Genomic DNA, 13,887 nt, shown 5'->3' on the forward strand with positions numbered 1-13,887 from the left:
GCTCAGAGGCACCTCTGCTCCTTCCCCACATCCCAAAACACCAAACCCCTAGAATAATAAAATGGGAGGAAAAATGGGGGAATTTTAATGACGGAGCAGGGGGTAGGATCTAAGGTAGGACTGGTGGCACCTCCATATAACCATGAAGAGTTCAGGGAGCTGCAGCAGCTCTCACTGATGCTGTGAGTTGCCTGTTCTCAGCACATCGAGGGGTGCAGATGTGCTCCCACACATCCCCTGCGCTGGGGACAGCCCGGGCTCTAAAGCCACATCCCTCATGCCCTCAGTCCCGGCTGTAATTCGCACCTAACGCCCCTTTGCTGCTGCCCGGGGGACAGCGCTGGGCTGGAAGGCACGGATCAGCCTTTCCCACGGCACCACGAAGGGCTCACAAACAGAGGGAGCTCTTTCCGACCGCTCCGTTCCACACACCCTCCCCGTTTCCGTGTCCGCCCCAGCTCCCGTGAAACACGGGTGGGCTCCACTGCACCCGGAGCCGGGGGCTTGGCAGGGACCAGCACGGCCCGGCCGAGCTGTCCTTCTAGGGGTCCAGCACCGGGATCCCCAGGAAGGCTCGGGGGGGCTGCAGATGGGGGTGCCGGGCTGCTCGCCCTGCTGGCCACCGCCGCCGGCAGCGCCACGGGTGACTCAGGGTGACCGACGTGACAACGCCCGCTCGCCAGCTCGCCCCGTGTCCCTGAGTCACCGGCCACAGCCTCTGACAAGCTGTCCCCGTGCGTCACGGCCCCCTGGCCGTGTCACCCCACACCGCAAATGTCCGGCAGCACCCCGAGCACGCCGCCACCAGGAACCCCAAAAGCGCCCGGCCAGCGGCGATCCTCGGGGACCCCGGGGGCTCCCCCGCCCGCCCCAAGGTACCCTCACCCCTCCGGGACCGTCCCCACACGGGCGAAATGGAAACAACCCCCGAAGTTTCCACGCGAGCTGCGGTGGCCGGGGTCCGGAGCTGGCACTGGGTGGGACCCCCGCCCCGGTTCCTCCGGTGTCCCCAGCACCCTCCTGTGTCCCCACACCCCCCCGGATCCTCCGGTGTCCCCAGCGCCCTCCTGGCCGCTGTCGGCGCAGTGCGAAGGGGGTGAAGCGGCTTGGCTTCATCACCCAAATCTTTTCGTTTGCTCGGCGAAAAGTCCGGTTTCTCACGCAAAAATACAGAAAGCCCAGGCGGGGCTGCGCTGTGCCGCTCGTCCCGCCGCTCCTCCGGCGCGACATCCGCAGCGGCACAAAGAGGGGTGGCCCGGGGGCCGCCCTGTCCCGGCACCGCCCGGCCCGGGTCCCCCCGGCCGCGGGGGAGGGTCGGGCGGGCGAGGGGAGGGGAAGGCGAGGAGGGGAGGGCAAAGGAGAGGAGGGCCGGGCCGGCGGCCGCTGCTCGCCGAGCCGGAGCTCGTTTCCTGCTCGCTATCGCCCGGCAGCGCCCAGCTCCGGTCCCTCCCCGCGCCCCGGTCCGTGCCTCAGTTTCCCCTTCCGAGGGGCTGTGGAGGTGAGTGGAGGGTGAGGACGGGCAGAGCATCCTGGGCGTGGGGAGGTCAGGGCTCTGCTGTCCCCGTGTCCCATCCCGAGTCCTGTCCCCTCCTCCCGCCGCGCTGCGAGCATCCCTGCGCAAGGCGGGCACGGGGCTGCAAAACCGAGCGGTAATTCTGCGGTGCTGGCGAGGGCTCAGCTCCCCGAACGCGTGTCCCGCTTGTCCCTGGGACGCTCCGTGGCAGGGTAGCGCTTTTTGTCCGGCTGACCCCTCCCCGCAGCCGCTCCCGGGGGCAGCGGCGTCCCCCCCGCTCCATCCTCGCTGCTTTTCCCCTGCAGCCGCTGGGCTCTGCTGCCCTCGGGACAAAGGGGAAAGAGAGCGGTCCCTGCTCCTCCTCCTCCTCCAGTGCTCCCGTGAGAAGGATGGGGAAGAGCTCTGCTAAGATCCGTGAGAGATGCTCTGTGCATCCTCCCGGAGATGTCTTTGTCGCAGATGTGCTGGGGTAAAGGAGAAGTAGGAAGAGGAGGATGGTGTGGGGTGTGAAACCTGGCCGTGACCGGACTTCCTCTTTTTACCAAAATTCAGCTGCAAGAGGCAGGTCCTTCTGTGGGCAGGGGAGCAGGCTGAGCAGCAAAAATAGGGGGACAAGTGTTGTCTGTGCCCAGGGCTCCCCGGGACATGGCCAGGCTGTGGTGTGTGGATCCCTGGAAAAGCTTAATGCAGGTTTGTCCCCTCTCCTCCCACAGCTCTATGCTGGGGCCTTGCAAAGCTGGGGTGTGCTCATGCACCCACACCCCTGTCTCACACCAGAGCAGCTGACAGGGATTTTTCCCTCCCTCTGAGGATTAAAACCCACCCAAACCAAGGCAAGTTTCTGTGGCGTTGGCCAGGGTGGTCTCCCTGCCCAGTCCCACACCTGGGATGTTTCTCCTGAGCACAATAATGTTTGTAAGAGCTCCCAGTGCCTTCACCCCTTCCTGGCACTCTCCCAGCTCAGCTGGTGGCTGAAAGCAAGGATTTGGCCAAGCTGTTGGGTGGTCACAAGAAACCCTCCATCCACCCCTGGCCTTTCACTGGAGGGGCTCTCCTGGTCCAGCCCCCAGCTCAGCATCCTGGCCTGTGGTGTCCAGGCTGGATCCCAGACCTGGAACAGCCCATCCATGGTGGGATCCCAATCCCAGACCCAGGACAGCCCATCCATGCTGGGAGCCAGCGCAGCAGCAGCGAGCTGATCTGCTGAAAATCCTCCCAGCTTTCATCAGCTCTGGAGCTGTGTCCTTTCCCACCCCATTTCCACATGCCTGGGAGCCACGTGAGCTCCCAGGCAGCTTCCCCCACCTTCTCCCAAGAGAATGCTTCTCCTGCAAGGGCAGGAGGGACACCCTGACCTGCAGGGAGGGATGGGGTGTCCCTGCTCGGGGGGTGCCCCCATGTCTCAGAGCCAGCTGATGTCCCCACAGACATTTCTGCAGCCAACCAAAGTGACATGGGATGAGTCAGGGCTGGCTGCATCCCCTCCTCCCCCTGCCTGCAGGAACAGTGTTAAGGGAAGAAATGCAAGAGGCTTTGATGGAAGGAGCAGAGCCAGAGGCTGCCTAGCACAGCCTGTGCCCTCCTCCACTGCCTCTGGCCTCTGTGGGCTGGAAGCCGGGGTTTTGTGTCGAGCCTGCAGGAACTGAGCTTTCCTAGGAGTTTCTGACCTTGCTCGCAGTTGTCAAGGGGGTTTGAGCGTGCCAGGATAAAATCCTTTCTGTAGGAAACTGAGTAACACAAGGCTTGTTGTTCTGCCTCCTCGGTGCCTCCCCGCCGGGGCGTGGGGGCTGCAGAGCTTTGCCAGGCAGCCCGCTGCCCCTGGCATCCTGTCCAGTGGGAATCCAGGCTGAGATGGGCTTTTATCAGAGCCAGGGGCTGCTCAGACTGGAGGAGATGCTCCCATCTCCCTGGGGCTGCTGTGGTGGCCCTGGAGGTGACTTGAGCTCCTGGAGGACAGCCCATCTGCACGGGGCACTGGTGCCTGGCAGCCAGCTCTGCCTGGCAGCCTCCCTGGCACAAGGATGGGTGGGAGTGCTGCGAAGTCTCTGGGGAGGTTCCCAGTGCTGCCTCAGTTTCCCCAGGCGCATCCTGTGTCACTAGCAGCGCTCAGGGGAAGAGCAGAAATCTGTCCTCAGGCCTGTCGTGAGTGCATGGGCCATGTCCTCTGTCCCCACTGCCACTCTGGTTGTGCCAGCCCCCACTGGGCTGGGTGCCTTGTCCTATGTCTGCCCAGGAAGGAAGGGGTTAAATGCCCGGATTTCCTGAGTGTGATGCTGGAAGGGAAGGTGACCTGCAGAAGTGATTGGAGGGAAGGTGACCTGCAGAACTGCTTTGCAAGGCACAAGTTTGGTGTTTTTGGTTTGTTTTTTTTTTCAAGTTCTGCTGTCGGGAAAGTCCTGAGTGAGGCTGAACAAGAAATCCAGCTAGAATTCGGCCTCTCCAGCCAAAATTTGAGTGCTTAAGTAACCTCACACACCCCCAGCTCCCTCCTCCTGCGGGCTGCCTAATTTATTCACGACATCCTTGTCCCACTGCCACCTTCCGGGAGCTGCCACGTGCCCAGATAACACCCAGGGGCCAGAGGGCAAAGAGCTGCGGTGCAAAGGTGGAAGCTCTGCGTCTTCCCCAGCTTTCTTTTCCAGAGGATCCTCCTTGGCAGCCCCGTGTCTGTGCTGGGCTGGGGGAGCCTTTCACAACCCTGGGCTTGGCCACAGTGGCTGGAAAAGGCAAAATTTTGTTCTTGATGCTCGGGCTGGCAAGACAGAGGGCACAGGCTGGTGCTCAGGGCAGTGCTGGCAGAGAGGAGCAAGGGGAACTGGTTCCCTGGGGATGCCAGGGGCAGGGGGTTTTGGGAGGCTTAGGGGGAAATGTGCTGTACCCTTCCTCTCACAGCTTCTGTGGCGTGATGGGGCTGCTTGCAGGGTGATTTGACTTTTATTTGACTTCCTCACCGGCGCTTCCTCTGTGCTAATCTGCTCCCACCCGCTGCAGGAGTGGTGGAAGGGGAGGTGGGGGAAAAGGTCACCCCATTCCAGCTGGGGGACGGAGCCAACCCCACCACGGGGCTGGGCCTGCTGGCTCCTGCAGCAGCTCTGAGGCTGATTCCTAAAGCCACGAGCTCCCCCCGCAGTGGGGCCAGGGCTGCAGAGGAAGGAAGTGGTGTCTTCTCTCCAAAACAGCTCGCTCTGCTCTTGGCTGTTGCAGGTACCCGCTGCATGGAGGAAACCACTGACTGCAGCCACAGCCCTGAGGCCACCGTGCCAGGGTGACACCGTGCCTCTCTGGGGGCAGTGCCAGGGTGGCACCGTGCCTCTCTGGGGGCAGCATCCGGGGACAGTTCCATCACTGCTGCCACAAAGTGCCAGTTTCAGCAGCACCTGCAGCTGGGAAAGCTGGCACTGGGACGCCAGGTCTGGTACGGGATGAGTTTTGGGGTGGGGATCCAGGAGGGCCCCCTCCCTGCTGACCTCTGCTGTCCCTCTGCCAGGCCCCTGGGTGACACGGGATGAGTGTGCCAGCTGACGAGGCGGGCAACCCGGCCCATGCCATCTTTGAGAGGTTCCTGCGTGCCGGGGAGTGCCGGGAGGTGCTGGGCTGCTTCCTGGAGCTGTGCCAGCAGCTGGGGCTGCAGGGCAGTGGGCTACAGCTCTACCACGGCCTCAAGGCTGCCCTCAACTACTGGAATGCCAAGGCCCTGTGGAGCAAGCTGGATAAGAAAGCTGGGCACAAGGACTACGAGCAGGGCACAGCCTGTGCTGGCACCAAGGTAAGCGGGGTGTGGGGTTTGGGTCTCTCCCTGCCCTGTGTCCTTGTCTGGGGTGAGAACATCCCCCAGGACACTCTGGCTCTCATCCCAGGAGGATGCAGGATGTGCCAGGCGGGAGGTTGATGGAGTTTAATGGGACAGGATGTTAATTAGCACTGCTCAGCTCCCTGTGGCACGATGCCACCTCAGTGCCACCCAGCAGCAGCGTCCTTCCTCCTCCCAGCTGCCTCTCACTGGGGACATCCCATGGCAGGGCTGAGGGAACTGTCAGGTCCTTTCTGGGAGATAAAGTAGGATGTCCCCTTGGGGACAGAACCCTGTCCCACAGATGATGGCTTTTGTCCTGACTGCTGTGCCCCATTGTCCCATCCCTGTGCAGAAGCTGCCAGGAGACCAAACCCCGTCAGGGCTGCCGCAGACCTGCCCCTCATCTCGCCCAGTGCTTTAATTGCTGCCATTTCCCTGGGTGAAGGCAAGGTTCGGGGGGCGGGGGGTGCCCAATTTGCAGGGACAATCAGGCAGAACAAGGCAATGCTGAGCAGGGCCAGATCCCGACCCAGCAGGCGGGGAGGCGCTGCCTTGGGGAGCACTGGGGGTTCACCCAAACCCTGTTTTGGGGGCTGACGGCCGCGCCGTGCCCCGGCAGTGCCTGGTGGTGGGCGCTGGCCCCTGCGGGCTGCGGGCTGCCATCGAGCTGGCGCTGCTGGGTGCCCGCGTGGTGCTGCTGGAGAAGCGCGACTCCTTCTCGCGCAACAACGTCCTGCACCTCTGGCCCTTCACCATCCACGACCTGCGCGCGCTGGGCGCCAAGAAGTTCTACGGGCGCTTCTGCACCGGCACGCTGGACCACATCAGTGAGTGCTGGGGGGCCCGGGCTGGCCGTGGGGAGCCCCAGCATTGAGGGGGGCAGCCCTGAGGACCTCCCTCCCCTCCCAGGTATCCGGCAGCTGCAGCTGATCCTGCTGAAGGTGGCTTTGCTCCTGGGCGTGGAGGTGCACATCAATGTGCGGTTCGAGGGGCTCGTTCCCCCCACGGGCAAGGCAGGTACGGTATCTCTGCAGGGTGGGTGGCATTCCTGGGGACAAGGACAGGGCTGTGGGTTATTAGGTTCTGTTTTGTCGGGCCAGGGTTTTGTGAGTCCTTAAAAGGGAACCTAATCCACCCAAGGATAGCTTAGCTATTACCTTTGGAGGCGAAGAATGAGCAGGATGGCTCCTGCTGCAGTGTTAGAAACAAAAAGGTTTAATAAAAGGCAAAATAATAAACAGAAAAGCCGAGCCAGGTACAGAGGTCTGCCCCTGGTAGAAACACCTTCACAAAAGCCTCGTGGTTCCTTTGTTCTCTCCTTTTCTACCTTATGGCCTAGGTGGGACCTTTTGGCTTCTATCCAGTTAGGTGACCCCAAGGTTTTAGTGAAGTCTCTGGGGTCCTATAAGGTGTCTTTTCCTTTTTTGGGGGACAAAGGCTAGTTTGCCACTCTGTCATTAGGGGGCATTCTCCTACACTCCTTCAACAGGTGGCCACTCTGAGCCCCCCCATCACTCTGCTAGCCCAGGGCGTGCCTTTTTGGGGGGCTGAGATGCAGCTCCCTGGGGACCAGCACGTTGATGACCACCCCTCTCCCTGCAGGTGGCTGGCAGGCTGTGCTGCAGCCCAGCTCCTCTCCCCTCACCCACTACGAGTTCGACGTCCTCATCTCAGCTGGCGGTGGCAAATTCGTCCCTGAAGGTGACAGCAGGTGTCCCTGGAACCCCAGGACCAATATGGGGGGCTGGCTGGGGGCTCACGGCTCTCCCCTCCTGCAGGGTTCAAGCGGAAGGAGACGCGTGGGAAGTTGGCCATTGGCATCACCACCAACTTCATCAACCGCCACAGCCGGGCCGAGGTGGAGGTGGCTGAGATCAGCGGCGTGGCCCGCATCTACAACCAGAAGTTCTTCCAGAACCTCTACAACAAAACGGGTCAGTGGTCCTGTGGTCCCAACCCCCCCATGTGGGGTGTTGGGGGCTCCTGCTCCTCCTGAGGGAGCTGGAGGCTCAGCCCCAGGATGTCCCCAGTAATGGGGTGCATGTCCCCACATGGTGCCCCATTGCAGGGGACGTTTGGTGTCCAAGCCCAGTGCTGGGACACCCCGTGGCCTTGGCTCAGCCCCTTCCCTGTCACCAGGCATTGACCTGGAAAACATCGTGTACTACAAGGATGACACTCACTACTTCGTCATGACGGCCAAGAAGCAGAGCCTGCTCAAGAAGGGGGTCATCCTCCAGGTGAGAAGGGCAGGATCTGACCCTGGGATCTCACAGCAACGGGCAGCCGAAAGCCTTGGAAGTGGGATGCAAATTCTGGATGCTGGTTTGACTACCTGGGGTGGTAGGGCCTGCAGCAGTCCTGTGCCACAGGAAAAATCCTTCCAGGGCACTGAGAGTGCAGTGGCACAGCTGCACCCTAGAGCTGAGGGACAAACATCAGGCTGAGGGACAAACATCACCTCCCACACCCCAGTCAGCTTCACCCCCTCCCCACAGGACAAAGCGGACATCGAGAGCCTCCTGGCCCCGGACAACGTGAACCGGGATGCCCTCCTTAGCTATGCCAAAGAAGCTGCCAACTTCTCCACCAACTACTGCCTGCCCGAGCTGGAGTTTGCCCTCAACCACCGGGAGCTGCCGGATGTCGACATGTTCGACTTCACCTGCATGACGCGCTCGGAGAACGCGGCGCTGGTGCGGGAGCACAACGGGAGCCGTGTGCTCCTGGGGCTGGTGGGCGACTGCCTGGTGGAGGTGAGAGCTTCCCCTGCAGCACCCCTCACGCCCCCATCTCCCTCTCCTTGCAAGGTGCCTTGGTTGCAATATTTTTCCCCCCCTCTTAAGTGCCTCTCATCCCAATCGCCCGACATGCTCCATCCTTGGGCAGGCTCCCAGCATGTTTTGGGGAGGTTATCCCCTTCTCCAGCCCCACCGGAGATTTGGGGTTGGTTCAGGATGGAGGAGCAGCCCAGCTGTCCCCAAATGCAGCTGTGCTGGCCGGGGATGAGATGTGCACCCCTCCTCGCCGTGCGCGTCCTGCCGCCGCTCCCTCTTTCATCCCCGGCCAAGCCTGGCAGCTGCCAGCCTCCTCCCAGCTGCCCCGACCAGCCATGCAACTCCAGCTGCAGCTCTGCCTTTCCCTCTGCAGCCCTTCTGGCCGCTGGGCACCGGGGTGGCCAGGGGCTTCCTGGCTGCCTTCGATGCAGCGTGGATGGTGCGGCGGTGGGCGGCCGGGACGCCCCCGCTGGAGGTGCTGGCTGAGAGGTGAGTGTGCCCATCCCGCTGGGCAGGGTCTGCAGCTCGTGAGGATGGCAGCAGTGACGCCAGCTTTGTCCCTTGCACGCAGGGAGAGCATCTACCAGCGCCTCTCGCAGACGTCCCCGGACAACACCAACAAGAACATCAGCCAGTACAGCATCGACCCGGCCACGCGCTACCCCAACATCAACCTGCAGGCCATCAAAGCCAGCCAGGTACCTGGGCAGGTCCTGCCATGGGACAGCCAGCCAGCCCAGCCTCCCTGGCTGTCAGGGTGACACTGATTTCCCCAGTCCCCTGTCCCCAGAGGGTGTGAGACTGAAGCTGTTAGCCCACAGGACCTTGGATGTGTTGCCCACTGTGGATGGCAGAGGGTTCTGGAGGGTTTGGGGGTGCTGTCCAGGTGTCCCCCTTGCCAAGGCCACCTCCTGCATGGTGTCATTGGTGGTGACCCACCACTGGCATGTCCCCATTGGCAGGTCAAGGACCTCTACCTCGTGGGCATGGTGGAGGTGGACCACAAGAGGAAGAGTGACAATCGGCTCAGCACAGGTAGGAGCTGCCCCATCCCTTCTGCAGCCCGTGCCCAAGTGGCTGCTGCCCTGATTTTCCTCCCCATCCCTGTTTCTTGCACCCTGGCCTGTGTCCAGCAGGCTGTGCTGGTGACACCAATGGTTTCTGTCCCCTCTGCTCGTGGGGACTCAGCCCCTGCTGCCGTCTGGGGAGGAGGCTGTGCCCCTCCAGGCTGCACAGATGCTGAGCCATGAAATATTGACAGATGCTTTCTCAGCATAGTCATTGAGACTGTGGGGAGGGCTCTGGGGGGCAGGGGGTGTCTCGGGTTGCTCCCATGGGATCCCTTTCCTCTTAAAGCGTGGAGTCTGAGGCAGGAGGTGGACTGGGGGGGTGTCCCCTGTCTCTGCCTCCCCAGTGGCCCCTGGAGCTGTCTGTGAAGAGCTGCTGAGCTGGTGCCAGGCCAGCACGGCTGGATACCCTGGCGTGGCCGTGACCAACTTCAGCACCTCCTGGACCAGCGGCTTGGCCCTCTGTGCCCTCATCCACCGCTTCCGCCCCGACCTGCTGTGAGTGCCTGGCAGCCCCAGAGCCCTCCACCCTGCCCAGCCCGCCCTGATGGCAGCCGTGTCCCCCCACAGGGACTTTGACTCCGTGGACCCCCAGGATGCCGTTCAGACCCACCAGATGTTGCTGGACATAGCAGAGCAGGAGCTGGGCATCCAGCCTGTCCTCTCCAGTGCTGAGATGGCCAGCTTGACAGAGCCCGACCGCCTGGACCTCATCACCTACCTCAGCCACTTCTATCAAATTTTTGGGACCTCTCCAGGTGTGAGATTTTGGGGGGATTTGGCCCATCCTGGGCTGCACTGGGGCTGGCTGGGTGCTGTCCTCTTTGCTGGGTGGGTCCCAAAATGGCCATGTCCTGTGCAGAGGTGGAGGTCAGCAAGAAGCCACTGTCTCCCCCTGGCACACGAGGAGCCATCCTCTTCCTCAGCAAGCTGCAGAAGAGCCGGAACCTGGCACACAAACGTGCCCAGGTGAGGGACCCCCACCCACACCCTCACGGCACACCAAAACCGTGTCACGCTCCCCACCCTGACCAGCCCCTTTGGGTTTGCAGGACGGTGCCCAGAAGGACAGCGAGGCCAAGAGGAGCCGCAGGGACGCTGAGGTGGGTCTGCCCCAGGTGCCCCGAGGGGTCCCTGCTGGGGTGCAGCTCTGCTGGGGGGCGAGTGGGGGGCTGACCCTGCCCTTGGGTCACTTGTAGCTGGACACGGGGCTGGATGGAGACACTCTGGACAGTGCCCACGAGCCGCCACAAGCCACCGTGATGGACCCAGGGCAGGTTGGTCCTTGTGTCACCTTGGGGTGGAGTGTCCAGCTCAGGCCAGGGGGGCACCAGGAGGGCACCAGTGGCTGGCAGGGCCAAGCCAAGGGCCGGGACCAGAGCTGCACAAGCGAACGCCCACATGTTCCCAGCTCCTCCCTGCCTGTTTCCTGACCCAACTGGTTTTCCGGAGCCAAGATTTGCCACTCCCTCACCCAGACCCGGCGCTGCGAGAGGGGCACAGCCCTGCCCGTGCCCCCATGGCTGCTGGCACAGCCACAGGGCAGGGTGGGCGCCCGGCCCCCGCTGCCAGCGCTGCCTGTCCTCTCTCCCCGCAGCCTCCGAGGGACAGGACGGGGGAGAACAGCGACGCCTGCTACTTCTGCGGGCGCCGTGTGTACATCGTGGAGCGGGCCAGCGCCGAGGGACGCTTCTTCCACCGCGGCTGCTTCCAGTGCCGGCGCTGCGGGGCCACGCTGCGCCTGGGCGACTACGCCTTCCACGAGGAGGATGGTGAGGCAGCTTTGGGGAGAGGGAAGGCTTGGGGCACGGCTTCCCCACCTGGCAGGTTGTCACATGGGTTCACCCACCCTGCTCTCCGCTCTCCTGTCAGGTCATTTTTACTGCTCGCTGCACTACCCCAATGCACCCAGCATGGACCTGCCCCGGGATGAGGCTCCAGCGCTGCCTGATGGGGTAAAGCACCCCAAAGCCCTGGAGGTGATGGAGGAAAGGCAGAATGTTTGGGAGGGTGGTTGGGTGTGGCCCTGTGCTGCATCACCCCTCTGCTCTGCTCTGCTGTAGGATGCTGGTGCTGCTGCCCACCCGCCTGGCAGGTCGTGTGTGTCCCCCATGGAGTGGGCACCCAGTTTGCTTCAGCCCACCCCAGCAGCCCCACAGGCAGGGGAAGAGCCTGGGGACCTTGAGGACACCGCGGATACTGGTGACACGGAGGAGCAGGAGCTGCTGGCACAGCCTGGGGGGGGTGTGAGGGAAGAGGAGGTTCCCAGAGCAGAGCCCCGAGGGACAGCAGAGGAGGGTGAGGAGAGTGGGGGCAGGAGGAAGATCGTCCTTACACCGCTGGAGAAGCTCAGCCTGTCCACGCTGAACCTCACCAGTGAAGCTGAGCCTGAGCCTCCACTGAAGCCAGCTCGTCTGAGGCTCCCAGCAGCACCTGAGGCCCTCCCTGCCCTGCGGCAGGGACAAGGCGCCTGGGAGGAGGAGGAGGAGGAGGAGAAAATTGACATGGAGAAAGGTAGGTGGTACAAACTGGAGTGTCCAGATGAGCAGAGCTCTCAGTCCCTGCTGGACCCCGCTGTATCCCACATGAGGAACCAGCCTGAAACAGCTCTTTTTGGGGCAGATTTGGAGGACAGTGACAGCGAGGAGGGGGAGGAAGAGGAGGAGAAAGAGGAGGAGGAGGACACAGGCCTTGGCATCATGAAAGAGTTGGTGAGGATTTTCCCCAAGGGATGGTGGCATCACCAGCACAGGTGGCAGCTGGGGCTCTTGCTCCTCTCACAGAGGCATCAGGTCTGGCTCAGCTGTGGCTGCCAAGAGAGGTGCCTGGTGCAGGGACTGACCCCCCTGCCTGTGCCACCATCCTTTCACAGTACCCAGACCCCAGGGAAGAGGAGAAATTCCCCACCTGGAAGCGCACACTGGCCCGCCGGGCCAGGGAATCCCAGATGAAGAGGTTCTGCAAAGCCCAGGTAACCCCAGAGGGGAGAGCCAGGTCCCTGTCCCCTGCATCCTGTCCCCCAGGTTCCCTGCACCCTGTCCCCTCTGTCCTGCAGCTGGTGGCCGTGTGCTGGCCTGCAGGAGAGTGCTGCCCTTCTCTTCCAGGCCATCCAGAGGCGGCTGGAGGAGATCGAGGTGACATTCCGGGAGCTGGAGCAGCAGGGCATCAAGCTGGAGAAGCTACTCCGGGATGAGAATGGTAAAGCCAGGGTGGACGGAGCACTGTGACCCTGCAGTGGGGGTCTGCACCCCGCTGACCATTCCCCTGTCCTGCAGAGAGCCTGGCTGACCAGCAGACACAGTGGACAAACCAGCTGCTGTACCTGGTCCAGAAGAAGAACAACCTGATGAGCGAGGAGTCGGACCTCATGATCGCGTGAGCCCTGGGGGATGCTCCCTGCTCGCTGTGGGGGCTCAGCTCACCCCAATCCCCTGCCAAGGCAGTAGCCAGCACACCCTCTTCCTCCCCACAGGGTGCAGGAACTGAAGCTGGAGGAGCAGCAGTGTCAGCTTGACGAGAAGCTCCGGAGTTACATGAACAAGGAGGGTGAGTGTCAGCACGGGCCAGGGAGAGGATCCCTCTGCACGGTGCAGGGAGCAGGTCAGGGCTTGTGGCCTTCCCAGCCCTACTCTGGCCCCTTGCTCCCACAGATGCCCTGAAGACACCTGAGGATGAGAAGGCTGAGCAGGAGACCCTGAAGCAGCTGGTGGAGGTGGTGAACAAGCGGAATGTCCTCATCCAGCTGCAGGAGGAGAAGCGGCTCAGCGAGCTGCGGGCTTGACCTGCACGGCCCCGGGGCCACCAGGTCCTCCCTGGGGACCAGCAGAGTGTGAGTGAGTGAGTCCTGGGCTGAGCACCACCCTGAGCTACCTCTGGAGGTGGCAATGCCCCAGGTGCCAGCAGCTGCCACAGCAAATCCAGCTCCCTGCTTGCCAAATCTGTCGCGGAGGGGCCAGACCCGCTGGTGGATGCCCACGTGAGGAGACGCCAAGAAGCACTCAGCCCACTTGGGGTGCATCCTGTGCATGGCTGGAGTGCCTTTGCCTTGTGCTGCCTGGAAAACAAGACTGGCAGGGGACTGCAAAAGGGGGCTGTGGTGGCTCCCAGCAGCAAGGAGGGACTGGCCACCAGAGGCAGGCCCGTATGTGCAGGGGCACCTTCAGGAATGGTCCCTCAAAGCCACCCTGGGACATCCTTCCCAGCTGAGGGCATCATGCCAGTCTGGACTGTCCATCTCAAGGGACATCTGGCTGTACAAGTTGGGGCCACTGACAGACAGACTGGGCTGGTCCAGCTGCTCTGCACCACTGCTTTTGGATGCCACATCCACGCTGTCCCCAGCTGCTGCAGGAAACCAGGGTCAGAACCCTACCAGGGAAGGGCTTTTTGTCCAGGAGCTCCTATGGGAATTGTGCTCAGGACAAGGACAAGGGACACCAGTGGCTGTGCCCTGCTTGCCCCTTTGGGATTTCTTCTGCTTGGCAATGCCACCCTGGCCTCAGATGCCCCTGGAGTCCCTGGCTGTTGCCTCTGTGGCCAAATGGTGCTCATGGCACCCCAGATGTGTTGGGATGGGGGTTCCAGGCGTAGGTTCCTCTCTTAGCAACACCACCCTGTGCTCAGCCCTCGTCCTGCCATTCCCCCCAGCACCTCCTCCAACCCTCCCTGTGTTTGTACCAGCCCTACAATCCTGCTGCAAACCCCCTCCCTTCAAATAAAGCCCCCCTGACCCAGTGC

At 62.5% G+C, this 13,887-nt stretch overlaps 1 protein-coding gene across 4 annotated transcripts; it reads left to right on the forward strand.

Moving 5' to 3' along the window:
- Positions 1-62: 62 nt before the first annotated feature.
- MICAL1 (microtubule associated monooxygenase, calponin and LIM domain containing 1) lies at positions 63-13,747 on the forward strand. Of its 4 annotated transcripts, none has more exons than XM_039695723.1 (26): positions 63-1,498; positions 4,718-4,928; positions 5,001-5,279; positions 5,926-6,133; positions 6,216-6,323; positions 6,909-7,007; positions 7,085-7,240; positions 7,446-7,546; positions 7,805-8,062; positions 8,457-8,572; positions 8,655-8,781; positions 9,046-9,118; positions 9,498-9,648; positions 9,721-9,908; positions 10,013-10,119; positions 10,203-10,253; positions 10,350-10,427; positions 10,748-10,922; positions 11,023-11,129; positions 11,214-11,664; positions 11,773-11,861; positions 12,023-12,121; positions 12,255-12,348; positions 12,426-12,525; positions 12,623-12,696; positions 12,801-13,747. In XM_039695723.1, the coding sequence occupies exons 3-26, from the start codon at positions 5,019-5,021 to the stop codon at positions 12,929-12,931; spliced, it is 3,402 nt and encodes a 1,133-aa protein (XP_039551657.1). In that variant the 5' UTR covers positions 63-1,498; positions 4,718-4,928; positions 5,001-5,018; the 3' UTR covers positions 12,932-13,747. The 4 variants fall into 4 exon arrangements, with proteins under 4 accessions (XP_039551657.1, XP_039551656.1, XP_039551658.1 ...); XM_039695722.1 differs by having other exon boundaries at positions 4,718-4,923; XM_039695724.1 differs by having other exon boundaries at positions 4,718-4,923; positions 11,023-11,105.
- Positions 13,748-13,887: the final 140 nt, after the last annotated feature.

Source organism: Passer montanus, unplaced genomic scaffold (genome assembly GCF_014805655.1).
Source record: "Passer montanus isolate IOZ18808 unplaced genomic scaffold, ASM1480565v1 scaffold93, whole genome shotgun sequence".
Taxonomy (NCBI): domain Eukaryota; kingdom Metazoa; phylum Chordata; class Aves; order Passeriformes; family Passeridae; genus Passer; species Passer montanus.

Excerpts from the sequence above, each read along its gene's own strand:
- MICAL1 (XM_039695723.1), top strand. The coding sequence starts at position 5,019 with ATGAGTGTGCCAGCTGACGAGGCGGGCAACCCGGCCCATGCCATCTTT. Across the intron at positions 9,649-9,720 it reads CGCTTCCGCCCCGACCTGCT|GGACTTTGACTCCGTGGACC; the intron begins GTGAGTGCCTGG and ends GTCCCCCCACAG. Across the intron at positions 10,923-11,022 it reads CGCCTTCCACGAGGAGGATG|GTCATTTTTACTGCTCGCTG; the intron begins GTGAGGCAGCTT and ends CTCTCCTGTCAG.